The 27160-nt window shown below is 37.9% G+C and overlaps 1 protein-coding gene across 2 annotated transcripts; it reads right to left on the bottom strand.

Moving 5' to 3' along the window:
• Positions 1–5765: 5765 nt before the first annotated feature.
• Positions 5766–27160, bottom strand: PSEN1 (presenilin 1). 2 transcript variants are annotated; one of them, XM_048947656.1, is made up of 11 exons: positions 26969–27160; positions 24205–24339; positions 19417–19673; positions 18033–18174; positions 15085–15152; positions 14135–14355; positions 11928–12026; positions 9946–10032; positions 8947–9120; positions 6859–6977; positions 5766–6555 (listed from the first exon to the last, which is right to left on the bottom strand). In XM_048947656.1, the coding sequence occupies exons 2-11, from the start codon at positions 24286–24288 to the stop codon at positions 6400–6402; spliced, it is 1407 nt and encodes a 468-aa protein (XP_048803613.1). In that variant the 5' UTR covers positions 24289–24339; positions 26969–27160; the 3' UTR covers positions 5766–6399. The 2 variants fall into 2 exon arrangements, with proteins under 2 accessions (XP_048803613.1, XP_048803614.1); XM_048947657.1 differs by lacking the exon at positions 26969–27160 and adding an exon at positions 22336–22460 and having other exon boundaries at positions 24205–24317.

Genomic DNA, 27160 nt, shown 5'->3' on the forward strand with positions numbered 1-27160 from the left:
ATGTAACAGTTGCATTCATGACAGATTAATGAAAATTATTTGTTTTGTTCTTGTTATCATGCAATACAAATTTTACTTTCATGCAGAATCACAGAATCATTTAGATTTTGAGCATCTCCACAAAGATTCCACAACAGCAATAGGTTATCTGTTTCAGCGTTTGTTCACACTCCCAGTAAAAAAGTATTTTCTTATGCTGAGATTGAATTTCCTGGCAACTACTGCATCTTATCTGTGAGCGCTATTGAGAAAAGTTTGGTTCTCTTGTCTTCATTCCCTCTCATCAGGAGCTTATATATACCAGTAAGATCTTCCCTGAGCTTTCTCTTCTCCAAACTAAACAGTTCCAGCACTCAGTCTCTTTCTATATTAAAGATATTCAGTTCCCTTAACCACTTTCGTGGCCCTGCATTGAATTTCCTTAAGTCTTCCTTGTAACTTACGAGCTCAGGACTGGACACACTACACCAGATTTGGCCTAACCAGTGCTGGGCAGACAGGAAAAATCAACTCCACTGATGTTTTGACACATCCTCACAGTGCCACTCCCAGAATACCAATAGCCTCCTTTGCTGTAAGGGTCCACTGTTGGCTCATAAGGTCCCTCCCTCCAAGCTGTTTTCCAGCTGGTCATGCCCTAGCAGGTACAGGTGCCTGGGGTTACTCCTCCTCAGGTACAGGTCCTTCCACTTCCCCATGAACTCTGTGACATCCCTTTCTGACCATCTCTTCAGGTAGCTGAGGGCTCCCTAAATGGCAGTCATCTCTTCTACCAGTCATTCCTCCCAGTTTTGTATAATCTGCGAATGCATTGAGTGTGCGCTCCAATATCCAGACCAACAGAAAAGGTATTTACCAGTACTGATCCTAATACTGACACGTGAGGTACACAACTAGTCTCCAATTGGACTCTCTGCTGCTGATCACAACTCCCTGGAGCTGGATTTTCCACCAATTTTCAGTCCATCTCACTACCCTCCTCTCTAAAACATACTTTGTCTGTCTGATGCTGCTGCTCTGGGAATCAAAAGTTGTCAAGAAAGTAAAAAAAAAAAAAAAAAAAAAAAAAAAAAAGTCAAAGTTAATTACACGAACCACTCTCCAATCATCCAGCAACCTAGTTACCTCATTGCAGAAGGCAATTATTTGCCCTTTGAAGTCCAAGCTAACTACTCCCAATCAACTTCTTGCCCCTCGTGTGTTTGGGAACACTTTCCAGAATGATTTCTCCATCACCTTTCCAGGGACTGAGGGGAGGCTGACTGGTCTGTAGCTCCCTAAGTATTCTTTCTTGCTCTTGTTCTAGATATGAGAGATATTTGCTGCCTTCCAGTCTTCAGGAACCATCTGCAGCTGTCAAGACAATTCAAAGACAACTGAAAATGATCTTGTGGTGACATCAGCCAGCTCCCTCAGCATTAACGTGTGCAACCTGTCCAGTGTTCAGTAACCTGGTCCTCCTCCACCACCTTACTCCAGGTAACCCCTCTGGTCTCAGTGGCATGAGACTCTTTAAGACAAGTCTTAACAATAAATACTGAGGGATATAGGGCACCACCATGGCTATCTCCACATCATTTGTCACTAATTCTCCAGCCCCCTTCATCCTGGTGTGTATCTCTTTCTCAAGTCTTTCTTTTGCTGTTAAACAGTTGGAGAATCCTTTCTTGTTGCCCTTTCCACTTCTTCCCATATTCAGCTCAATTTGCCTTGGTTTCCTTAATCCTATTCATGCAAGATCAGACAGCAATTCTGTTCTCCTCCTGGGTCATCTGCCTCTGCTTCCACCTCCTATACTCATCCTTTTTATGTCTGAGTTCAGTTACGAGTTGCTCTTCCATGCATGCCTCCTACTGCCTGTGCTTGATTTTCTGTATGTCAGAATGCATCCGTCTCGTGGTCTTCCATACCAATCTTCCATGCAGAGACAAGGTAATCCCCTAAAGAAACATCTTCAACAGTAGTCTGTCCACTAGGACAAATATAACTTTGTAGTGACAACTTCTCCAAAACAAAACAAAAAACACTGCTAAGGTAAAGGACCTTCTCCTATCACATCTACATGAAATCAGAACCAAGGTAACAATACAGTTCATTAAGCTTTTTATCAGAAAAACCCACAATTTTTTTCCTAGGTAACACTGAACTTCACTGTGAAAGGTAGTGCTTTGATATAACCTCGTGTAGCTTTTATAGTGCCTTAGATATTCACAGTTGCGTTTTCCAACAAGTTTTGACCAACTGTTTAACTTGAAAGATAGCATTTAGAACAAAGTATTTCTACAGAAATCAGTTTTAAGAAGCTATTCTGCTGGGAAATAAATAAGCTACTTATGTGTACTAAAACAAGAATCTTACTCATTAAATAGCTACCAGGTTTAGGTCTCCAACAGCATGAAATGATGGCTTTTAAAATACAAGGTAAGTCAGGGTCCATGCAATTTTTATTTTAATAATTAAACAAATACAGGAAATTTTGCAGTAATCTATCAAAAATGTATCTTATTAAGAACCAGAAAGGTGTTTAAAAAACATTCACATTCAATTCAGATTATGTATAAACCAGTGTTTGTAAAAATGAAAACAGCAAATGCTTTGAGTGTAAAAGAACTCCATTCTAGTTCATGTTTCAGTGTTTCCAATGACCAGATTACCACAAAGATGCAATCACAGTGCAGACACGTTCCACAGTCCATTATACTCATTTGAATAGCAAAACTGCCAAAAGTAATACTTTTTTTTTTTAAATAAAGCATTTTGAGAATTTTCTTCATACAGTACCGTCCACCCAATGTTTATCGTCCAGCATATTTAATTCTTCACTGCAGTAATGTCAGAACAGTCGCAACCTAAAGGTTCAGAGGGCATACAAGTACAGATACATATCCACATATCTAAGAAGCACCAGTCTCCTATGCCTGAAAAAGCCAGAATCTATGCTGCACATTCAGATTTGCTTTTTTTAGTGGAGCACAGCCCTTGAATACTTGGCTTAAAGTCACAATAATTATCTGCTCAGTCAAGAACTGTTCTGAATGTGTTGCAATATACAAGTGTGTACCTTCCAGACCCACCTGACATACATCATGGGAATTTCAGTGTCATATTAATAGCCATCCATAGATATGACAGCATCGTACACCTTTGCTATAACAGTTCCTGGGCATCTCTAATCTTTTTGCTCCATATTAAATCCTCAATGCTAAAAAGAGAAATGAAAATGGCTGTTTTTTAGGCAAATCTGTAATATGTCAGTGCTATGTTTCTTCATGTATTTATTTGCAGTAGCTTTGCTGAAGATGGACGCTAATCATTAATTTAAGCTGAAAGGGAAAAGAAAACTATGAAGATACTCAATTTCAAAGTACCGCTATTGGAAAGAAGTCACAGCAGTTACTGGTTAGTCTGCTTGCAGCACAAAATAAATGAATGTAGCTACTGGGGTTAAACAGTAGTTCTTTCAGAACTACAGTCTCATGTGCTATAATTACCCAACTAATTTAATAATAGCAAACTCTTTCAAAAATGCAGACTAAATATCCTAACTCTTTCAGTTAAACCAAGCTAACCAAGTTGAAATGGTTCACAATTTCAAATTAGATAGGTGTGTTAAGACAAAAGAGAGAAAAGTGATACAACTTTCACACTAACAACTCAAACGTGAACACTTTTCTTAACTGCACCCTATGGACACAAGTTCTGAGATGATCTTTAGTTTCAAATCTCATTTGGAACACAAAGTACCATGCCTCAGCATACGGGGACCAATCCAGAAAATTTCAAATAGTTTTTGACATTTCTTTTGTGAGAATGTATGTAAGGCTCGGTAATAAGCAATGTACTGTAACATATATATTGGAATAGGCTTGAAAATCAGATTTCCCTTCTGAATTTGAGATTCAAATGCATATCTGTTACTACATATTTCATAGTATCCAGCAGTATAACATCAGACCAGCTCAGAAATTAAGAATTCAGAATAGCAGAAACAGCTCTAGGAAGAGTAAGACTGGAATTTAGTGTTCAAAGATTGCTTGCGTTGAACATCTATCACTCTTCCTCAGGCTGTACATCTAAAATCCATTCAAGTATGTTTATTTCTATGGATTCTAAAGCATCTCTTAATGGAGTCAGTACTCCAATGGTATATATTTAAAACAGTAAAAACAAATAATAAGGATGACTGCTGATTTTCAATAACAAGTCTTAACTGAGACTCAGCTCAGATATGCAAACAGATGCTAATGGTGCCAACTCTTAGCAAACATGTTCTGTACAATAAAGCAATAGTTAGGATCCCCAATAAAATACACAAGGGAAATTTTCTTAAATATAATGCTCAGGAAAAGAACAAGTTACAATCATATAAAAAGCCTTTCCGACTCTTCCAAGTGAAAAAAAGCCTGTTTTAAGATAGGCTTAATTTCAGCAAAATATGGAACAGTGACTTAAGCTAGAAAACACAAGCAAGTTTGCCTTGAAAAGTCAATGTAAGGAATTTTCATATTACTTTATTAATGCTATCCAAGATGAATCAGCACACAAATGAGATGAATGAAAGTACTTTAGACAAGACAATACATTTTACGCTAACACTGCAGTTAGCAACTCATACTGGAAAAGACAAATGTTTCCAAAGATGATCAGAGAAAGTAAATCTTTCTTGGTTTTAATGTAGACTTATATGTCATAGTCCTTCTTCCCTTACTTGGGCAATGGTTGGTGAGCATCTGTGGTGTTTCAGTCCTTTGAATCTATAGGCACTGACACAAAGCCCCATGAAAAAGGGGCAAAAAGAGTTTGTGTCGGGATTTTAACAGTTGTACTACCTGGCAAGGACTCCAGTATCGAGATGCAAGTAAAGCAGAATGACCATCAAGAGTATCCAACTCCCTGTGCTTCCCTCAGGGGAAAAAAAAAAGAACAACAAAAAAAAAATTGCAGAGAATTAGAGCCTACAGGGAAAAAAAAAGAAAAATAAAAAAAATCTCATACAGACCTCATCTCCAAGCAATTATGCGTGAGTTCTTTCAAATGAAGAATAAAATAGAGTTTACGAGTTTGAAGGTTAGATTCATTTCTTTCTTTTGTAAGATGTTCAAAATCTTCTACCTTCTTTTCAGTGATTTTGAGTCACTTTTCATTTGTCCAGTCTTCTTTTCCACACAGGAGAGGTAATTAAATTGAAGAGGGCCACAGATTTTGTTCCTTCATAACATTAAATAGTGTTTCAAATAACTTAAGTATCCTCAGGGAAAAAAAAAATTTCCCTGCTCAACCTTGGTCTTAGATCATTGAATGACCAACTTTCAGGTCAACAGAACCGTAAACCATATATATATTTATTTTTTTTTTAAGAGAAAAATTTCAGTGAAACATTGCAAGTGCTACTGATAGCACTTTGGCCTCTAGATCTGGTAAGCTCAACTCCATCTGGAACTGTTGTGAATGTCTACTTATTTCATGAAAATCTCAATACAACGAACATACAACAATGCAGTCTATGCTGTTAGTGGCTACTCTCAACAACAGAGTTTGAAGTGGTGATCTAGCAAAATGATTTGGAAGAGCACAAACAGTAAGTCCCAAAATTGCCTTTCAGTGTAGTTTACCAACCTTTTAAATCTTAGATCCAAATCAGGACTTCGTGAACCCTTCTGCCATATAATTCAGTCCAAGTCCAAATAGCTACATAAACTGAAGCAGGTGTACAGAAGGTGCACTCCATGCTTGAGATTACAAAGAAAACTCAGAATAGGCTCCAGTTCCAGTGTGGGGGGAAAAAAAAAGTTTTAATGTACTAAACCAAGCACACCGGGGCACAGAGGCTATGAAGTGGTGAAGCACTCTTAGAGAGTGACAGTATTTTCTCCCTTTGTTGAACTGCTACTAAGTTCTTCTCTCCTCACACAAAGCAGAGTCAAAATCAGCTGTCAAAGAACCACTGCTGAAGAAGTTTGAGTTTGAGTTGGCTTACAGGAGAAGTTCCATGTGATTTGTCAGCTTCTTCTGTCAACAGGAAGTCCTGAGCACCCTTAATGCTTTGAAAATAATCAACCTGTGGTAGAGATCACGTTGCTGGTGGAAGCATTAGCCATTTACACACAGGTGGTCCTTGCCAGAGATACATTTATCAGATTACTCTGATACAGTAACACCCGGTTTAGACCGGCCATCAGGAAGAAACCACTTTTGCGCAGGAAAATTAATGTGGTGCCCAATGCAGCACTTGTCTCAGAAAAAAAAACCAACAAAAAACTGGAGGAAGTTGTAATGATTCACGCTTAGAATCTTGAGTATTAAACTTCAGTTTCACTTGAGAACTGAGGGAAAGATGTTTCTCCTCCTCCCAGATTTGCTACAAATATAAACATACATAAAGTATCAGCAACAAGCGTGCTAGATATAAAACTGATGGAATGCTAGCTGGTCCATAAAGGGCTGCACCAAGTTATCTGTAGCGAAGTAAAAAACTAGCCCAAAAGTAATGGAGATTGGAAGAGCTGGTAAGGCCTTCTTAAAGATGGCAAGAAGCAGAAGTGTAAGGCACAGACCCTGAGGAGAAAGAAAAAAAAAAAAAAAAAAAAAGATAGGGAGAGATTAAGGAACTCTGACACCCGAAATCTCACAGAAATTTCAATCAAATTTCATAATTCCCTAAACTAAATGGTCTAAGTGACAGATTTACAATCAATCAATGTACAACCAAATTACAAGCAAATGACAGCTAAATTCCTCATTAGTTTGCAGTCAAGTCATCAATTCCATATAAATTCCAACTGGAAAAAAAACAAGTCATGACTTTGTCCCTGATGAGAATAAGAAAATATCACTATGATCTTGCTACATCATACTTACAATTAATATGGCTACAAAACATGCTAAAGTTGTATTCCAATCCCCGCTTGCTGTTGCAGAGGCTTTGCCAACCAGGACACTGTAGAAAATGAAGTCTCCTAGACCTAGCTTTACTCCTCCTACAAAAGTAAATATATAAGTGAATATATGGCAGAATTAAGCCCCAAACAGTCAATTAATATCAAGTATCTGTAACTGTCAGGGAATAAGACATTTACATTAAGTATCAGTAAGATTTGCTAAGAACTTTTTTTTTTTTTTTTTTTTTTTTCCAGAAACAGTACTACTCGAATCAAGTGATAAAGGAAAACTCCAGTGAAAACAAGGTGGCTGAAAAACACCACACTACTAAGTCAATTCATCTTGTAATATTTTTTCTGTATTCCTAGCCTGCTATAAATACAACTGCAGTGTATAGAAACTCAGATTATCTTATTATAGTTTGTGGGATTATTCTTCCCAGTTTTGGTTGTTGTGTCATGGTTCTTCAGCAGAACATGCTAGCATAATTAAATAAAATAAAACTGGTCATGAGAGGGGGAAAGCAACTGAGTAACTTGCATATCATGCTTTAGTTGCCAGTTAGAAATTTATGTACAGCACAATATTCTGCTGCCTTGTCAGTTTTTCTACAGAATTCTTACTAAGGTAGTTCTACAAAGCACTTGTGTGTAATTGCAGAGCGTACCAAAGTCAAAAACTGGACATATTTAGTCCAAGATGACTTAATGTGTTTTATTTTTAAATTGTAATTGCCACCATAGCAACAACTCCGGAAGCACAATATTCAATTACATCTGTAAATAAAAGAACAATAATGTCCTGAGCGTCACTTCAGTTTCTGAGCTTTTAGTCCAAGTTATTAAGCCAGTGAGGCCAAACATTAGTTCACCAGCTGTTTTTGCTTGGCCTATGAGCTGCTTTGTCACCTGATTACAGTCCAGCACTAACGTTACTCCTCAGAGTTCTGCAAAGAACTCAGAGCACCAAAACAGAGGTTTATGCCTGGTTGATCATTTAGTGTGGGGGGGGGAAGCTACTTTCAGCAGGCACTGAAAGTCACAGCAAACACTGCAACAGTGCATTTGCAAAAAAAGCTGCTAAGAATTAAAACATCCTGTAACTGCTGAGACAAAGCTTGAATGCTTCCTTTCAGCATGACAGAAAAGAAGAAATGGCTAGAAAAGGTTCTTCCACACAAGCAAATTCTCCAAATTTCTATTATGCTAATGCTGACTAATATGCCTGACTGGATTACTGCATGTTACTATTATTCCCTGTAGAAATACAGAAGGAAGAAAATTAACAATGTCCAAACAAAAATTTTAGTTATTCAGGTAACTAAAACAACACAACTCCTAAGATTTTGAAACTGGAGTTTGGAAGTTTTAGAATGAAGTACTGAAGTGTTCTTAAACAGAACCCTGCATTTTTAAACAAAGGAGCACCTGGGAATCACAGAAAACAGATGCACCTGCTAAATACAGTACCACCACCTGAGAAGAGCCATTCATTAGGCACATGGGCCCTTATTTATTCAGATATCTGCAATTCTAATACTAACTCACATTCCAACTGAAAATCATGAGTCTGTTAAAACAGACATTTGAGTTCTCAAAAGATACTGCACTTCATCAGAGTGGTGGAGGAAATGATCAAGCCCATTGCAATCTGAATTCATTCCAGTCCTCAATTAGGTTTTTAAACACTGCTTTGTCCAGAGTAGATTATAGTTATTTAAGTTGAGGATAGTATTTACGGGGCCTAAAACCCAAAAGAGGTGATACAAGGCAGAACACTGCATGAAAGAGACAGAAGCTGGAGTGTATAATAGTCTAAAAGCAACTTCATAGAATAAGCTGTTGAAGTTTTAAATCTGTGTATCGTATGGAAGAGCAGTCTGGCCAATATACCTCACTTCTGCAGCAAAAACATGTTATTTCTGCAAAGCACAATACTGATCACAAGCAAGAAGAGCTCTTTAGCCTGCTATTAGCTCACAGCATACCGTATCCGTGCAGTCACAATGACTGAAATTAACTAGCTTCAGACTGACTAAGTCTTTCAGAGACGGTATTCCATACTCACGTTCTTCAGGGTCTTCACTGGTTTGAGAGTTACTAGGTAGAGCCTGTACAGCAGCTCGTGATTCAGGTGTTGATTCAATGGGTCCTATTCTATTGTCTCTTTGTTGCTGCCACTCCTGACTAAAGCCACCATCATCTGCTTCAGCATCTCCATTCTGAGGCTGGTTTGCCGGAGCTCAAAGGAAGAAAGAAAGACATTTAAAATCTTTTTTTTTTCTTTTTACATGCATCTTATAACTCATAATGCTCTCTCCACATAAAAAATCATAGAAGAGTGATGGGAAAAAAAGAGATACTCCACAAGATTTAACAACATCTAATATTCGCACACACCATTACAAGAGATTCTCATGATTTTAATACTTTAAATGCTCTGGAGTCAACATGCACTCTGCATTCACTGCATCTACAGGTTGCACCAAAGTTCTAGTATTCAAGAGTACTTTGATATAACAGACTGGAAGTCCCGTGGTGACTGAATTCAACCATCATAATTTAAAGAATTAACTCCTATTTAATACTAGCTCCTCTAGTCATTAAAGAGTTGACAGTTTAATTTTCCAGTAAAATAGAAAACATAACTGAAAATTACATACTATATATCAAACTCAGAAATTCTTCTCTGAGATATTTGAGTAAACAAGTTCTGTTTTTAAACACTAGTTGCATGGCATTTTCTCACGGCACTTTTTCATACCAATATAAACATGAGTTAGAGTATACTAGATTAACCACTTTGACAACCAACTGAGCTCAGTAAATAGCTGTCTACTGAGAGTCATGTCATCATCAATATCCTGTATTCCAGAATAAAGACTACAAGAGCATTCATTGCACAATAAGTGAGGAATTTTTTCAGTCTTAATTATTCATCATCCCTCATAAGGCTTCTGCTTTTCCGCTCTTCTACAATAGTCAAAATACTTAAAAATCTAAAAACCATGTATCTATAAACACACATAAAATGACAACTATAAAGGCTTGTCAAAGAAAAACTCACCTTGTTTATCATAAGTGGAGTTTTTAGAAGCTTTCCGTTGCCCTTCTGGATCTTCCTCAGCCATGTTCACTAGCCACACCATCGTTGCTATGAAAAGCAAACAGTACAGCTAACGATATCTCGTAATGCATGCAATTCTGAGCTGGTGTTGGCATCAACCCACTATTTTTTCTATTATTGTGGTACAACTGTCTTTTTCACAAGGCAATTTTACCCTCATTAAATCACAGTAATATCTGGAACACAGCCAGCATCAGCTGCATTATTCATTTACAGAATTTGACAAACACATGTTTTATTCTTACTAAAGCAACATTACCTCTACATATGAGGTCCACTCTGAAAGTCTGAATCAATGACTGCTTTACTTTTTTCCATTAGTCAGTTCTTCCAACTGCAAGTGAAAAGTTCTATAAAGACTGGTGTAAAGGTAACTTGAAATCAGAAGCTGCCTCTACAAAGTTAATTGCTCTGTGTTCCCTCCCATCACAAAAAATTCTCCAGTCTTGAGATAAATAAATGCTGTCACACTTTAATGTCATATTTTATATGCTGTTTCTCAGCATTAACCTTTACTCCCACAAAAAAGACATGTAACTATGATTACTACCATTAAAACATAGCAAGAGTATGAGAAAAAGAGTACCTCCCCCTTTGTCAACTGTATGCCTGTTCCCTAAGTATCCAGTATGAAGGTTACCACACAACACATGTCCTGTACTTTTTTTCAGCACCAGGAGAATGATTTCTGATTAACCCATTTCATTATCATCCACACGATTCTAACTAGAAACATGGAACATAACTAATTATATGAGAGTTTTATGAAGAGTTTTACTCTCATTAAGTTACAATAATACCTGGAACACAAGTGGTACCAGCTACAAGTTTTATTCTTGTGGATAGCAAAATTATCTGCTGATTGATACTCTGGTCATAACAGCAACTTGTGTCCCGCATGTTGTTTTTTCACAACTGATAGCAGAAACAATATATTAAAAGTCAAGCCTTGCAAAAAACACTTTTGTCATTGAATTTCTGTGTCAATCTCTCCCTTTTCTTTCATAGGATATTTAAGCACAGGAAGTTGATAAATACTTTCTGAAGAAGTGCTCCTTTAGAACTGCTTGATTCACAGGCCAATGACATGCTACTTTGGTGTATTACAGTTTTGTTTTTTTTTCCCCGTTCCTACTTTGTAAGAATAAAACATGCTTTTTTTTTTATTCTGAAAACCTTAGCCAGAAAATGTTTTGTATTTTTGAGTAAAAAGCAAAAGGAAAACTGAGACCCAGATGAACTGACTGGAATTCCAGCTGGTAAACAACGTGTTAAAACAAAGAAAAAAGAGAAAATCATTTCAGCTCAGTGTGTGATTTTAAGCTTGAAGTATTTAATAAAATATAAGGGCTCTGAAAGTAATACCTACTATTTTTATTATGTTGGCCTATGACATCAGAAGCAGATGGTGGCACGGCGATAGAGGTTAAACATTCCCAACAACATTCCAATACATTTTGTTGGTGTGACAGAAGGCAGCAGAGGGGCAGTCTGACCACATGGCATCTGACACGGAAGTGCACATGAAGCAAAGGTGTATCAGTGAATTCCTCCATGCGGAAATTACTGCACTCACTGACATTCACTGATACTTGCTGAACGTTTACGGAGACCGAGCAGTGGACATGGGCACAATGAGGCAGAGGGTGGTGCATTTCAGTAGTAGTGATAGCAATAGCAGGTCATTCCTTCTGGTGCAATTTTTCTTTTTTTTTTTTTTTTTTTAAACAAGCATGGCATACAGACTCCTGCTCATTGCTAGTGAAAATGCATAGGTAACAGTGGTGACTACACTGAAAAATAGCATTCTGTAGCTTAGAATTAGCTCTATCAAATAGTGCTATTGTGCTTTTCATATCTGTTGTAGTCTCTGTGGAAATCAAAATGAGGTATTACTTTTGGAATGACATACATATACTTACAGGAGTAAATAAGTGCTGGGAAGAGAGTTTCATTTCTCTCCTGAGCTGTTTCAACTAGCATACGAAGAGGACCTTTAGGACATAAGACAGCAACCAAATCTGGAAGGAAAAGTAAACACATCTAACATCAATGCAGACATACTTTAGGAAGCGTTTTTAAGTATAAAAATTACAGAGACTGATAATAAGGTAAAATGCCACCATGAACACAGGCTTCTGAGAGAGGCAGTGACCAGTCACAGGTCAGCACCACACAGAAAGTTAATGTTTTGCCTTGAACTGTCACTTACAAAGACAAATGTCACTGCAGCCCACCAGTTATTTTTCAGATCCTTATTTCATTTTTCTTTTCATCTGCTTCTCCATTCCTATCTGCATGGCAATGTGTTACAAATATAAGAACGTGCTCCTCGTCTCCTGTCTCACACACATGTAAGACACGGAGACCAGTCACACAAAGATCATCATATAAAATTTAAAGTGGTAAATTAATTTAATTGATCCTGTTCATGTTCTCTAGGTATATTGACTTTCTCTTCAGTGGCTGATCCTTCCCCTAAGTAGTAAGTAGTTTTGTGGCTACCTGAAACCTAGAAGCAATATGAGGCATTTAGTTTGATATTCCATCACCTGCAACTCCCCAGGAGCCCAGATAGGTTCAACAAGCCTGAGGATTTTTAGTTTTTTTTTTTTCTTCCAAAGCCATAACTTTAGCAGACCACAAAACTAATGTGAAGTAATGTTCTTAGGACAAGTTTAAAAACACCTTACTGTGGAACTTCACTGCTTCTCTAAGAAGTTTACAGATGAAAAGTCATTGAACGAAATAGCAAGTATTTTAGTTTCTAAGAACATACAATTTTACAATATTGGCTTCAGAAATCTTAAGTAGCACTCAAAACTATTACTTTTATGCTGCTTATTTTTTTATTAACAAGAGAGCTTTCTCTGCAAAAGTTAAGATAGTTTACCAACTTTAAGAAAGCATACAACAGCCATTCCCACAATTTCATCGCTTTAATCAGAGGTTTAGAAAAATCTGACACTAAGGGTATCCAACCAGTTTATTAATATTCTCAGTTGTAAAACCCATTTCACGTATGATTGGAATATATAAATTAATTATAAAATGCATTTCTCATTTAACATCATGCAACTGCAAATGCTGCATGTATCCACGCTGCTTTGCAAGCTGAAAGCAAATAATTCTCAAAAACTATGATTCAGTTAACATCTCCAAAATAGCCAAGTTTGCTTTCTATTACTGAACTTCTTTCTTAACCCCAGTTTAATGCTAAAAGAAATTTTAAGACAACAGGTAAGTATATAATTTTTATGGATTAGAAGCGATAGCTCATTCATTTTCACTTACAGAAGAGAAGTGCAAGTATAAAAAAGAAAAAACAGGATTACAAAGCTTTGCAGTAAGAAAAAGCTGTGAGGTATTCAAAGCACACGTGAGAAAAAAAACAAACAGCTTTTTTTCCAGTGTCCAGCGCCCTCTAAAGATTTGTGAAAAAGTTACATCGAGATATCACTATTTCCAGTCTCCATTCTGAAAAAGTTTAATGTTCAATAATTCAAAATTAATTTTCTTTTTACTTTTAAATCAAGAAAACTGTAAAATACCTTCTCTAAGTAAAATGACTTTTGAGCAATGCTAGCTGCCTTGAATCCTTCTTTCATTATTTTATTAGATATGGATCACAGCGTGGTTTCTATGTCTGTAAACATGAATAATTTGTAGGCTGGGCAGATCTACACCTATATAGGACTATACCCAAACTAGAAACTCCTAAACTCTGAATATACAATCATTTCCAAGGATTCTGCTAAAATGGGAAACAGAAAACCTCTCCACTTTCATAGGAAAGAGCAATGTGACAACAGAGGTCTCTTACCTACTCCTTTCTTGAATTACTTAAATTCTAAACTTTCTTCCTTTCCAAAGAATGTATGAAGTTCAGAAGACATGAAGGAAGATGGCATCACAGTGCCACAAAGCTGTTAGCTGCGGGGGACTTATCTCGGTTTAGATAATGACTTTATTTCTGTAGTCTGTAATCACCTTACCCAGGAGTTTGGATGATCCCCCTCCCCCCAGTTCTTTTTTCAAGGCCTATTCAGACAAGTGGAAAATGATAAATTAGGAAATAGAAGAAATTCCCACCATAGCTTCTGTTACAGTGGCTTGCCGCAGTTCTTACCGTACACGGAAATGACAGCCAAGATAAGCCATGCGGTCCATTCGGGAAGATACTTAATGAACACCAGAGCCATGAGAGCGCTGATCATGATGAGATATGCCTGCTGAAGCCGAAGCGGGCCCTTCCAATGGATACAAATCATTCCCACAACACCGAAGTTCCAGATTATGAGTGCTACCGTAATGTAGTCCATGGCAACGTTATACGTCTTAAAAACCTCACTAAAAAGACAAAGAAAAGGAAGGAAAAAACTTATAGACTGCATTTGCTTAAAACAATGGAAACAAGTCTTGTTTCTTTGTTTTTTTTTTTTTTCTTTTCCGTTTTTTTTTTTTTAAACACCTTCCTACTCAATGTAATAACACAAATGTCAAGTATTATCTCCAATTATTACTTAATTAGAAACTACTCTTCAGAAAGGGGACAGTTTTACTGGTGTTTACTCAATTCAAATTATTTCACCCTTCCACAAATTTTCATCTGCATTCACTTTTCAGTCAAATCAGAAATGGACAGGAGAAGACATTACTAAATAAACAATCAATTTGATCATGCTCATGATTTTCTAAAAACAGGGATTTGTGAGGTTATAATGAATCTTTAAAGGCACACAAAACAGATCTGTCCTTACTTACCCGTCTCCTACTTACAAAGCCATGACACAAAGAGCTACTCTTCAGTCATATGCTTATGAAAAATCAAATAACCATAAATTATAGCAGTATAAGCTAATCTGAGGAACGTAACTTACTTAGGTTATCAGTATGACAGGAGCAGCATACTTGAAGATGCAGCAAAATCCATAAATCTCTCTATGAAGCTATATATTAAAACTAAACATTTTACTTCACTAGCAATAGCTCATTTGCTGTCATTCCTGTAAAGATACAGGGGCTAGTTCAAAAATACTACGTGAAAAATACTACATCATAATGGTTTTCTTCACTTACCCCAGATAGATGAATGAAAAAAAGAAAAGCAGCAAAAGAGAAGAAATGATAAGCCAACCATGGATCACCTGGAAAAATACATACCAAATTTTTTTTAGGTTGGGTATTTTTAAGTTAAGTTACTTAAAAATTGTTTTAATGCTACTTTCCCTTTTGATTAAAGCAGGAAGATCAGATCTCTCTTTGATTTATCCCATAACAAAATTGAGTCTCAATTTACATTTGTTAATTTTAAGCATTTTGTGATGTTTCAGCAGAGGTTCTACACAATGCAAACTACTTCCCGTGTATGTTAAGGTTACTTCGATAATAACAGCATTGTAACAGAGTAGAAACATCCAGCACTAACAAAGATAGGAAAAAATGATTAATTTTTGCACTATTAAAAACCTTGCCCTCACTCTGAGACATTTTCAGAATTCAGCTACAGAATTAAATGCTAAAACACAGAAAACCTTCAGTGTTTATCTTCCAGAATTGTAATTTCATTGATGATGACTATATTAGGATTTCTGTATTCTCTACCACTTATCCGTACACATAACCTCTCAAAATGATATGGCAGCAGATACACAAAACCAACAATTAAAAAAACCAAACACCACAGTTCTGTTTTGTAGAGGAGAAGCACACAGAGTTGAACTTGCAAATAATATCAGCTCAGACTTCTGCACTAAAGAAAGAGCCTAACAGTCTTGTATATTATTGTGTGGCTTAAAAATGAAGATCAATGGCACAGAACATGAAAACTGAAGACTGACAGATATCTGAAACAGAATCCAGTCTAACAATTTATAAGGTTACCTATGTATATAACTAGTCATCTGACAGCAACTTTATTTCTCCATAAAATTAGTTGAAAACGTTTGGAAAAAAAAGAGTAAAACTAGCTGAGACATTTCTTTTATTAACTTGATGTCCATCTGAGGTTCTTCAATACAAGCTCTTAAATTATCTCATGACCTAAGAAAATACCATAATAGGAACATTTCATTCTAGTAGTGTAAAATGCTCAAAATATCAAACTCCAGTGCCACAGTTCAGCAAACATTTACACACTTTTGCATCACTACCATCAATGGTATTCAGGAAGACAGCCATTGCAGTTCACGTAGGTCAGCATTGTATGTACAGGTGTTTGTTTCATTCTTAGTTTGCACCACATTTGTGCACACACATTTTCTAAACCATTAGAAAATCCACTTGTACCAAAAGAGGACGAAGTATATCCTATGATATGTTTCAGCTATCACTTTGCTAACAGCATATCACAAGTTTCATATCTTTTAATTAAAGAATTTTCATTTTTCATTTGATGATGGCTCCAACACTGCTGGTTGTTGTTACAGAGCCAATTGCCTGCTACAACTTGAAGAAAATTAAGGATTGACAAATGTGGAGAATTACAACAGCCAAATAACAGGCAGACCAGTGTAGAATGCAGATAATAAAATGGGCTAAAAATTAAAGCCAATCAAATACAAACACTGAAGAAGGTATTTTTTTCTTTTTAGACTTAGGAGCTCTAACTGGGATCATGCTTAACTTTTCATGTAGAAGAGAAACAGAGGGATGCAAACAGCAATAAAGCTCTTCTCTTCAAAGGAGTTTTCAGATAGTGTTGAAGATAAGCAAATTATCACTACCAGTTGGAGGCCTATCATTCTTTCATTACAAGTTCAATTCCTTATAATATACAATACATTCTATATACAGAACTGCACGTACATTAAAATTGCACAGGTAACTCAATTTTACAGCCTGCTCATATAGCAGCATAGAAATACTGTTAACAATTAAATAAAAATATAACAAACAAATGTAACGGTCTATTTTAATTAGTATAAAATACAAACACAGAAAACTTCTGTTGTCTAATCAGTCTAGTTTTTAAATACGATAATATACTTTGTAATGAGAATGTCCAGTGCTTTGTAAGGTCAAGAAGGAAGCCAGAAGAGTGAAAAGCTCAGTAAAAACAAACTGGATAAATCAGCAGCAGAGAAGCGAGGGGCAGTTAAGGAACCTACCTGAAGCACATTAGTTATTGTACTCCCTCAGAATAATCAAAAGTGACCTTTCATAAAGAAAACTTGGTCAATTCAGAGTTAACACCACACTGTGATAAGAGATGTAGCCCATACCTTAAAAAACACTACTCCAAATCACTGCCAGAGGCATTCCTCACATGCTTTGTTAAGGGGTTTCACCTACAGCCATGAAGATCACAAACCTCTCCCTCTTGAAAGCAAAATAAATAGAAGCAAAGTTGTGCGCCAGTGCAAGAATCCCATAGCTGGGATTCTTACAATTCTTGAACAGACTAACTGCATACTGGGAAATTCTATTATGTCAAGCTTTGCCAAATGGGTCATTAGACCAAAAGACAATCACAAATTTTCATCAACACCTCTCAGGCAGGTGACATTGCAGTCATTTATGCTAAGCCTGTACTTGTCTAGATCACATCATTATTTGATTGAAGCGTTTCACAGAAGAGCTTTTGAGTCTTTGCATTTGCTATAAGATTATCACTTGACACGTACAGCCATGCACACTTGGGAGCCTCTTGGGAGGCTTAAATACTGAGGGCAAGGTGGGGTGGAGGAGAACCCTTAGAGTCCCAGAATTCTTCAACAGCTTCCAAGCTGTAGGACCAGGTCTGTGCTTCGTAGTTCTTAAGCACAGAAAGATTTCAGTACATTTAACGGGAATAAGAAACAATTCCCAACCTAATTCTAGCTTATAAAACAACCCAGCAGTGCTAATATTGGGTCGCTGTCTCTCTCCTCACTCTGTGACAGAAAGAGAAGCCACAAAATTTTGAAACAATGAAAATCACTGCTTCTACTTCTCCTTTCTCACCCTTCATAATCTTTCTTTTTTTTCCATCCTTGATAATTTGTACTAACAGAAGCAACACATTTATTCAAGTCAATTATGCTCACCTTGTAGCACCTATATTTGTAAAGCACAACCAGGAGTATGGTCATGACAATGATGACACTGATCATGATTGCAGCGTTGAGAATTGAATTCAGGGCCCTCTGTCCAATGGTATCTGTCTCTTCTGTGAAGGGAGTGTAGATACTACAACAACAAAGCGTCAATTGAAATACTACTGTATACTCCACAGATTATTCTGATACACAATGCCAACGTGAAATGAAATTGCAGTAACCTTTCAATTCAAAGCTGTACAAATATTTTCTACTTAGCCAAAATTTGAAAGGCAACATAGTATATTCTTCCTTAGAAGACCTGCCTTTCTTATTTTCTTAGATTACTACTACAAAGCTTTTCAGCTTTGTAAAACAAACAATAAAAAAGGCAGAAATCCATGTTGCTTAATGAAATTACTCACAGGCTATGAATCACTACTATTAGTGCAGCTAGACCTTTATAAGCACACCATCTAGTGGATTTACAATGCAGTCTCCCAGTGACTGCAACAAAACAGTGCACGAGCACTCAACTCTTACAGAAACGAGCTGGGGAGAAAAACACACTTATTTACTTGACAGGAAAAAATAAATAGGTACTTACCATAAATAAAGTCACCAGAAAAATAATTTTTGATCAACAACTTTCTCTCAACAAAAGACAAAATTCTTTTTCACTACCATTTTATGACATTCTAGTACAAACACTTCAAAGCCAAATGAACTCTGACTAATTTTGTCTAAATGTTTTTTACAGGGAAACGTTAAGATTGATTTGCTGCAGGTTCTGACAGGCTCAGTGCTCTTCCTTTGCCTCCTTTCTCTTAACCATCTTTCAGTGAAGGTATTTTTTTTGGTAATATTTTGACAAAAATATTATTACATCAGGAAACCTGCCATGAAAGTTTCCAGAACTGCAACAGAAGTGAACCTCAGAATATTATCTTCCTCTTGTATTTGAATGTCTTTCTCAAACACTCATACACACATACCATTTATTTGGCATATAAGGCACTTCACTGAATTGAGTACTGGTTTTCCTCCTTCCCAAATGCTTTGCATTCTAGCAGAATACGGCTGAAAAGGCTTTGGTAAGGGATTGAGTTTATTTTATGAATAGAGCACAGTTTTAAAATAAGGACCAAGACTTGAATCAAATATTATGAAGCAAGATATCATCGTGAGTGGTCACCAGCCAACCAACAAATGTTCATCTATGACGGAGAGTTTGGCTTCTAGAAGAAATAAAACAAAACTATCTTTGGGCTGGTGAACGGGAAAATGGAGGCAAGAGGAAGCACACTGTTGCAATTACAGTCCTGAAGAAGTGGAAATTAAAGAAAATTATCTGACAGGACCCATTGAAAAGAGAGAATAAACTGATACATACAGCTGTCCATCCTTGCGTGTATAAAAGCTGACAGACTTGATGGTTGCAACAACGACCACCATGCAAAGTGTGACAGGTACAAACAACATAATCACATGTTTTGCCCCATATTTCAGTGTCAGCTCCTCATCTTCCTCTTCATCTTGATCCACCACTTGCTGAATGTTGTTCTGTGGCTGCCCATTGGTCTCAGACCCAGGATTGTCATTTCTTCGGCGCTCACTATTATCATGGCGTCGTCTTTCACTGTTATCATTCTGCAATACATAAAGCACAGTTTTATCAGAAACCACCCATAATCATTTTGCCATATATTAAGCTAAAGACGAAGAATGCTTAAGGTGACATTTGCTGTTAAAAACAAGATCTAAACCAGAGTAATTAACTGTTTTACATTTATACTAAAAAAACAACAGCAGCTGATAGTAATTCTGGCTGCATCTAATAGCCTATAACATCTTTTCTTCAAATTGAAGGAAACGCTAAACAGAGAGCTTTTTCCTTTTGACCAAACTACAGCTGATACAAAGTTGTGACAGCAGATTATAGCTGACAACAATTCATTATATCTGCTTTCAGAAAGAATGCCAGAGACATTTATTATCCTTATTCCACAAAACTCCCAAGAAAATTTCTACTTTCCTTGCCATGTAGCTCTCACTACAGTACACCAACTACTATGTATTCAAACGAGTTTTGCAAGGTATTGTGTTCATGCATTCTTAGCAAGAACAACATAGAAACAGTGATTGAACTCAGATAATTCTTACTCTTTATACTGACATTCGATCAGAAAGTTTTAGTGCAGTGAGTTAAGTGAGCAGATTCTTCTTCTCCTTTCCCAAGGATACTACTGACAAATCCCTTTGCTTACATTGAAGAAATTCTGCCACTCTTGTGTCAACAAATACAAAAGAGCCTCCAAGCATTCCTGATTATGCTATGATTCAAACACAAGGGCAGAGACTTCCCACGTCATCCTTGGAGGAATTAAGATCAACTAAAAGCAAAAGCATAATTCAGGAATTCAACTTGTAAAGAATTTTGAGTTAAAATACTGTCTGTGAGTAAATGATCAAGCCTGTATTCTTTAACAAGGGCACATCTAGAATTATATATTGCATGCACACAGAGAACACAGTAGAAGAGTGAACTACATTTCACCTGCTCTGGACTACAGAGAATCTTTTAATGTTTACCAGCCAACCTAAACAAAGTCCTAAAATGCAACACTTTATGCAAATTAGCCTTTTTTTCCATCCCATCTGTTATCACCTGTAGTTGATGCTGTACTGTTGCGATTTCTGCCACTTAAAAGGCATTACATAAATGAGATGTAATATCAAGACTTGGTTCCTTAAAAAACGAATCTTAAAACTTCTGAATTACTTCCTTTACAGACAATTCAGGGTCAGTAAGTGCACTAGAGAAGCTTAATATCAAAAAAGTACAACAAACTAGAAGAGAGATGCTTTGCAATGCCTTAAAAATCGAACTAAGTAAAACTGTTCCAGACGTGGGATAGGGCACTGAATATAACCTAATGTGTAACAGTTCTTAAATAGAAATACAAGTAATTTTTTTCCTTAAACACGCAATGTTTAAGTTCCATTACTTGTTCTTAACAGCATTTGCTGAAGCTTTTTTGATAAAGTAACAGCTATTCTGGAGATTCTTTATACAGAATTGTCTCAGTTTCACTCTTATAAATGATGTTAAACATGCGGTCAGGAACTGATAGCATGGTTTTCAAAAACACTTCAGTGATTAAGGACTACAAGTCCCTGGACTTTGAATTGCAAACACTGACAAAGCAAAAATCCTGGTTGAAGCTTTACAGCTTCCCTAACTCAAGAAAAAGTTACCTTCACAAAACTTTGCACAGTAGGAATACCTACCAAATTGCCTTTTTTTTTTTTTTTTTTTTAAAGGAAACCGAGTATAAGAAAACAAAACAACCAAAATTGTCTAAATTAAGCAAGTAAAATTAGTGGACAACCAGATTTTTTTAATTCAGATTTCAGCCTTAAATTGAATTCCATACCACTAACTTAACGCATATCATAAAAAAGATTTCAGATTCAAGATTATTTCTTACTAAATTGGAAGATTCATTACAAACCACTTGGTATTTCATGTGAGGTCCTTATGTACAATCAGTACAGCTAGAAACAGGAATAGCGGAGAACACAAATAAATATAATGTTTAACCATTCTGAAGCTTCCACTGTTCAGCAGACTGCCTGCATCTCAGCCTCTTTCTTACTGATCATAGCTTGAATGCAACATTTTTCACTTTCATTGCGAAAGTGCTTCTTTTTCTCAGTCTACAACATGAAAACAATAAGCTTACCAGTCTAAATAAACTGCCTAAGATGACCACATGTAACTCTACACTGGAGAAGATCAGAGATTTTGAACACTTCACAGGTAAAACAGAATTAGTATTTAGATTTCTGCATACTTGTAGAATACGTTGCTCTTTCTCTGTGGTAACAACAGTTCTGCATGAGGCAGTACCTAGAGCTGTCTTAGGCACACAAACATAGAAACTAAAATAAAAATCTACAATTTGCAATGCAAACTCAAAAACCACCAAAGGGAAAACCTGATCAACTACACATTACTACACCAGAATTTAACTCAAAGGAATACTGAAGAAATTGAACCAGTATGTGCCATTCTGTTCCCTTTACTAGTAAGGAACAAAGATGCAATCACAAAATGTCTTTACACATTAAAACATAGTCCATAAAAATCTGAACATCAGAACAGATGCTGTAAGTTATTACTTGAACTAACATCTCACTCATCAAACTAGAGAAAAGTTGTACTTTCTGTCTACTGAACTAAAGCACTACTAAACGTGACATGCATGTGCCCCTCTGCTTAAAAGAAGGAAGTGCTCTCATATCCTACCTGATCGGTATTAAACAGAGCAGAGGCCATGGACTCCTGCTGAAGTGCGAGCAAAGGAACAGACTCTTCACTTTCCTCAGACATAGTTAAAAGTGAAAATTCTGAAGCTAAAAAGTCAGTAACACCTGTTGTAACACCGTAAGCAAACGTAAGTTATGAACTACGCGCTTTCAGGCGAATAAACAACATCAAAAGCAAATGATCGGCTTTCTTTCCTATCAGGAAAATAGTTAATAGCAAACCCAGATCAATGCCCCTGAACCAACAGGTAGAAAGCTAGCATGTTTGATAAAATATTTTTATTTCTTGAATCTAAATGCATAGGTTAGTAGCAGGTCCTCTTGCCTGAGAGTAGGCACAGACTTCTTCATTAGTTCTCACATTCACCATTTATGTTTAAAGGTGTTACGCAGTGACAGACGCTGAAGCCTGGACTGAACTCCTAGTGTGTAACTAAGAGGAGATGGCAGATGCTAACTTGGAGGTTTTTCATTCTGACCATTAGCCAACAGAAGCTAGGGATACTTAGGGAACAAATAATTTCTGCACTCACGTACAGAAACAGTGCAGATTGATGTAGGGGAGAAAAATCACTACACCTAAGTATTGGAGCTACACCTCCAGTTACACTTAATAAATATTGTGGGGAAAAAAAAAAACAAAAGCTGTACTTATTGATTAGTATAGTCTGGCAGTGAGAAGTAAATAAAAATATCCGTCCCCATTGCTGGGAAGGAGCACCAAGAAACATTCTGCAAGGACAGCAAGCCCAGAGCTAACGACAGAGCTCTGCCTTTTCACTGTGCCAGAAATGCTCAATAAAGGTTAATCTCCCACCTGTCAAAGATGAAAACAAACTTTTTTCCTTTCCTCTGAAGTACAAGCACAACGTATGCAACAGGCCAGTTTCCACTTGCCTATTTTTAGTAACCGTTTCTACACTCAGCAAGGTCTTAAGTCACTGTGACTTCTTAATTTCAACACAAATTTTCAAAGGTTCTACATGTTTATAGCACGGTGTTGCTCTGAGAAATAGATGCAGCGATTTTTGGTATTTCTACTTAATGTGTTGGATTGCACAAAGAAATTAGAACAAGGATCAAAATACCATTGTCTCAAATCACTGCCATAAACGTGGCTAGGAGTGACTTAATTGCAGAGCATTTCTTTATCATGAGGAAAACAGATACTCAGCAGGAACAAAGAACTGAGCGTGACAAATCCCAAAGCCTGAAAACCACACCCAAGTAAATCATCAAGATTTGGTTTTACCGTACAATAGTTCTGGTAATAATTGCACAATTACATCTTTCAAAGCAATGATTTAAAAGTTAAAGGTTTGAGTTTTTACCCAACCCTCAAGAACTCTTAGAATACCCTGACAGTTATTCAAAATTAAACCAACACAGTGCTGTTCCTTCTGCACAGGAGTACTGTGTAGTGAGTAGTTCTGAGTAGTAGGAAAAAATCCAGGTCTGAAAAAATTAACTATTAACTATTATAACCATTAACTGTTATGACTGAAACCTCAGAATTGAACAGATGAGATCCAGAGCTCAAGTCATCTCACCACCTGGAAGTCAAAGTTTGCTATGAGAACATCCCATCTTATTTTTTTTTATTTTTCTAGAGGGTCTGGTCACTCCAGAATCACTTTAAACCAGGAGAAGACTATATGTGTATAAAAATGAGTTTAGAATGACAGAAACTTCACATAATGTTTCTTTCAGCACTGCTGATCACAACAGTCAGACGGAGAAAATAATTCCCAATGAATAGATTTCCACAGTTCTGAACTGTGTGCTCATCCACACTGATTAATCTTCCTAATCTAATTGCTACTAGGTAATAAAATTGTTTGTTACATACGGTGTTGCTGAGGTGGTTGTCAGGGAAGTTTTCTGTCAGCTGCCCATGCTGGAACTGGGGTAAATGTGCAGACAGTTCTGTCATTGAAGCTGTTCTCTGGGAACCACTTATTTCTACACAAAATGGATCTTGATGCTGAAAGGAAAAAGATGCGTGAGAAACCTTTTTTCTTTTATCACCAAATTCACCATCCCCTCCCCAGCCCAATTCTTAGAGCTCACACAGACCACAGATAACCATTTTCACTCTTCACAGCAATACCGAACTGTAGCACATCTTTTCAGACAGCCCATAATAGGGATTTTCCAGAACAAAAATAAGAGTATCTGGTGTTATCAAATTAGTTCATCAACCACGGAAGTAAGTCAGCCACAAACTAAATATTCAGTTCTCCATTCTATCTTGTGCAATAAATGAGAAGTACTGCATACTTGCTCAAAGAGTTATTTGCGTGTTTTCATCTCAAGAGTACAACTGATCCCACTTCTTCATTTGTGGATTACTGCTAAGCTCAGTCATCAGTAAATTTCAAGTACAGATGATCCAACTAAACTCAATCATTTAAAATCTGGACATGCTTTCTACTGTAATACTCAAAAAGCAACCAAGAGCCACACAAAACAATATTTCAGCTGATCCTCAAGAACTCGCATAACCCTAGAGGTAGGTTTGAAGTATGAGCTAAGTGTACCTGAAAGTTTCCTATGCTTTTAAAACTTAATATATCCTTACATTAAAAAAAACAAAACAAAACAAAACAAAACAACTGCATGCCAATATTTTCACAAGAAAATGTGAATAAACTAGAACTAGACAGCTGCTCCATAACAAAAGGAAATAAGCAAATACAGTAAAAAATGGTGGAAGTAATGTATTTCAGAAAAGACACAATTTTAAGAAACAGGGAGTAGGTCTAGATAAGCTGCAGGTTTGGTTGCACAAAACAGAACAGAAGTAACAGCCACTGCCGCTAACAGGGAAATGCCAGTTCCTGCTTCCACCGCAAGTGGCTCTTGCTCTCCAGTCTTTTTCCAGCACGTTTAACTCACTGCAGAAAACAAAGCCAAGGAAAGCAAACTACAGTATTTTTCTGCTGTTACAGTACATTTACAGACAGTGTTTGGAGAAATTTAGAAAAATTTGTAGACAGGTAACATCTGGGTGGTGCACGAAGCAAGGCCTCTCACTTTTGGCAGCAGCAAGCCACAAGACAGCTCCTTACTGAAACGTACATTCAGTTTAGCTTCGTATCTGCGAAGACGCAGAAGATGTTTCTCCACGTACAAAATAAACCAGCACCTCGTAAGACCAGTTCACAGTGGCTACTGACTTCTGCAAGGATGCAGATAACATTAGAACGCAACATCAATTTAGCAGTCTAGTGGGAACATCAAACCACTTGGAAAGCCAATACAGCATTTACCAGGAGATAGGTTCTATTCTGTGCTTGTAATTAAAAGTAAAGCATGGCTAGTTTAAAATGCATGAAATGTAAGACTAGATGAAAATAAATAGGCGCTGCATTGCTTTTAGAGTTTTTGTTCTAATTTTTCAGTGAGACTACAGAACATGCACAATACTGTTGTAAATCCTCAGTGCCACTACAAATGCCTGTGCTTTCATCTCCAAACGTGGATTATGAAGAGTGAGGCTTTTACACAGCATCACGTCAAAATCCTAAACTAGGTAAAATAATACAAAAAATAGCAAAAAAAAAAAAAAAAAAAAAAACCCCACCACCCTCAGAGTCCCACTTAAAGGCCAGCACTGACAGAAACCAGCTCAAATCCACCAAACGTGGATCCAGCTACTGAGGGGCAGAGAAAAAGCAAGGGCAGGAGGGGGTGGTATCAGAAGTGATAGCAGAGAGCGAATGGCACTAAGAGGCCCCAGAAGCCGTGCTTTGTTAGAGAAATTCCTTTTTAAAACTCAGGAACTCTGAAAACATCTTCAGGACATAGTCAAAGACAATTTAATTCTTCTAAATGAACACTCCAAAGTTTGAAACTTAACTGTGAATAAATGAAATCTAGGAATAAAATGAGTGCAAGCAGAAGCAAATTATGCTTTTACCTGTTTAACTTGAAAAGGACTTACCAAATCTTCCTGTTTTCTAAATAGACTGTTAATAAACACCTGTCTTAAAAACAAACCTTGCTCGTTCCTTTTGCCTTTCCTACAACGTAGCTTTCGCGTATTATTTGCAGCCACCTAATAATGGGCCGCAGCGCGCTGGGAGGCTTTAGAGCCTTTTTTCGAGCCAGAAGCGAACAGGGAGCCAACACGGCGCGGTGCGGCCGCTAACCCGCACCGTGCCTCGCACAGCAACAGGTGGCCACAGCCCTCCCGGCCCGACGCCGCAGCGCTCCGGCCGAGCGCCCCCGGCCCGACCCCACCGCGCAGCCGAGCCGGGAAAGCGGCGCTCCCGGAGTCCGGCTATACCCCAGCGGGCGCAGCCCACCCACGCCCGGGGAGCGGCCCAGGACCCCGCCCCAGCTGTATGGCGCAGGGCGCTCACAGACGCCGATGCCGCCGGTCCGGCCGGTTCTCGGTGGCCCCACCCAGACCTCCCGGGGGCCCCGCGGGGCGCCCCCGGCCCGGCTCCGTGTGCTCAACCCGCCAGCAGCGCTCCGCTTCCCGCACACCGGCCGGAGCGGCCCGCGGGCAGATGAAACCGCCACCCTTCCCCCCTTGCTCGCTCCCAGAGCGCGGCGCACCTGGCGCTGCCCCAACCCGGCCCCGCGCGCGGCCCCCCCACACCGACCTGCCCGGACTCGCTCCGCTCCGCGGTCTCGGCCACCGGCTCCTCAACACCCGCAACACGGCCCCACTCGCTTCCGGCTCAGGCCCCGCCTGAGCCGCGACCTCACTTCCGACGGTGGCGGCGGGACCGTAGCACGGCCTTTGAGTCCCGGCGGGACGGGACCGGAGGGGACCAGCCGACTCTCCTCAGCGC

The sequence above is a fragment of the Lagopus muta genome, chromosome 6 (assembly GCF_023343835.1).
Source record: "Lagopus muta isolate bLagMut1 chromosome 6, bLagMut1 primary, whole genome shotgun sequence".
Taxonomy (NCBI): domain Eukaryota; kingdom Metazoa; phylum Chordata; class Aves; order Galliformes; family Phasianidae; genus Lagopus; species Lagopus muta.

Coding starts and splice junctions, on each gene's coding strand:
- PSEN1 (XM_048947656.1), bottom strand. CDS start 24,288: ATGACAGAACTGTCTGCACATTTACCCCAGTTCCAGCATGGGCAGCTG. Junction 19,674..24,204: donor ACAACCACCTCAGCAACACC/GTATGTAACAAA, acceptor TATGTATTGCAG/AATGATAACAGTGAAAGACG. Junction 6,978..8,946: donor CAGTGAAGACCCTGAAGAAC/GTGAGTATGGAA, acceptor TTACTTTTGTAG/GAGGAGTAAAGCTAGGTCTA.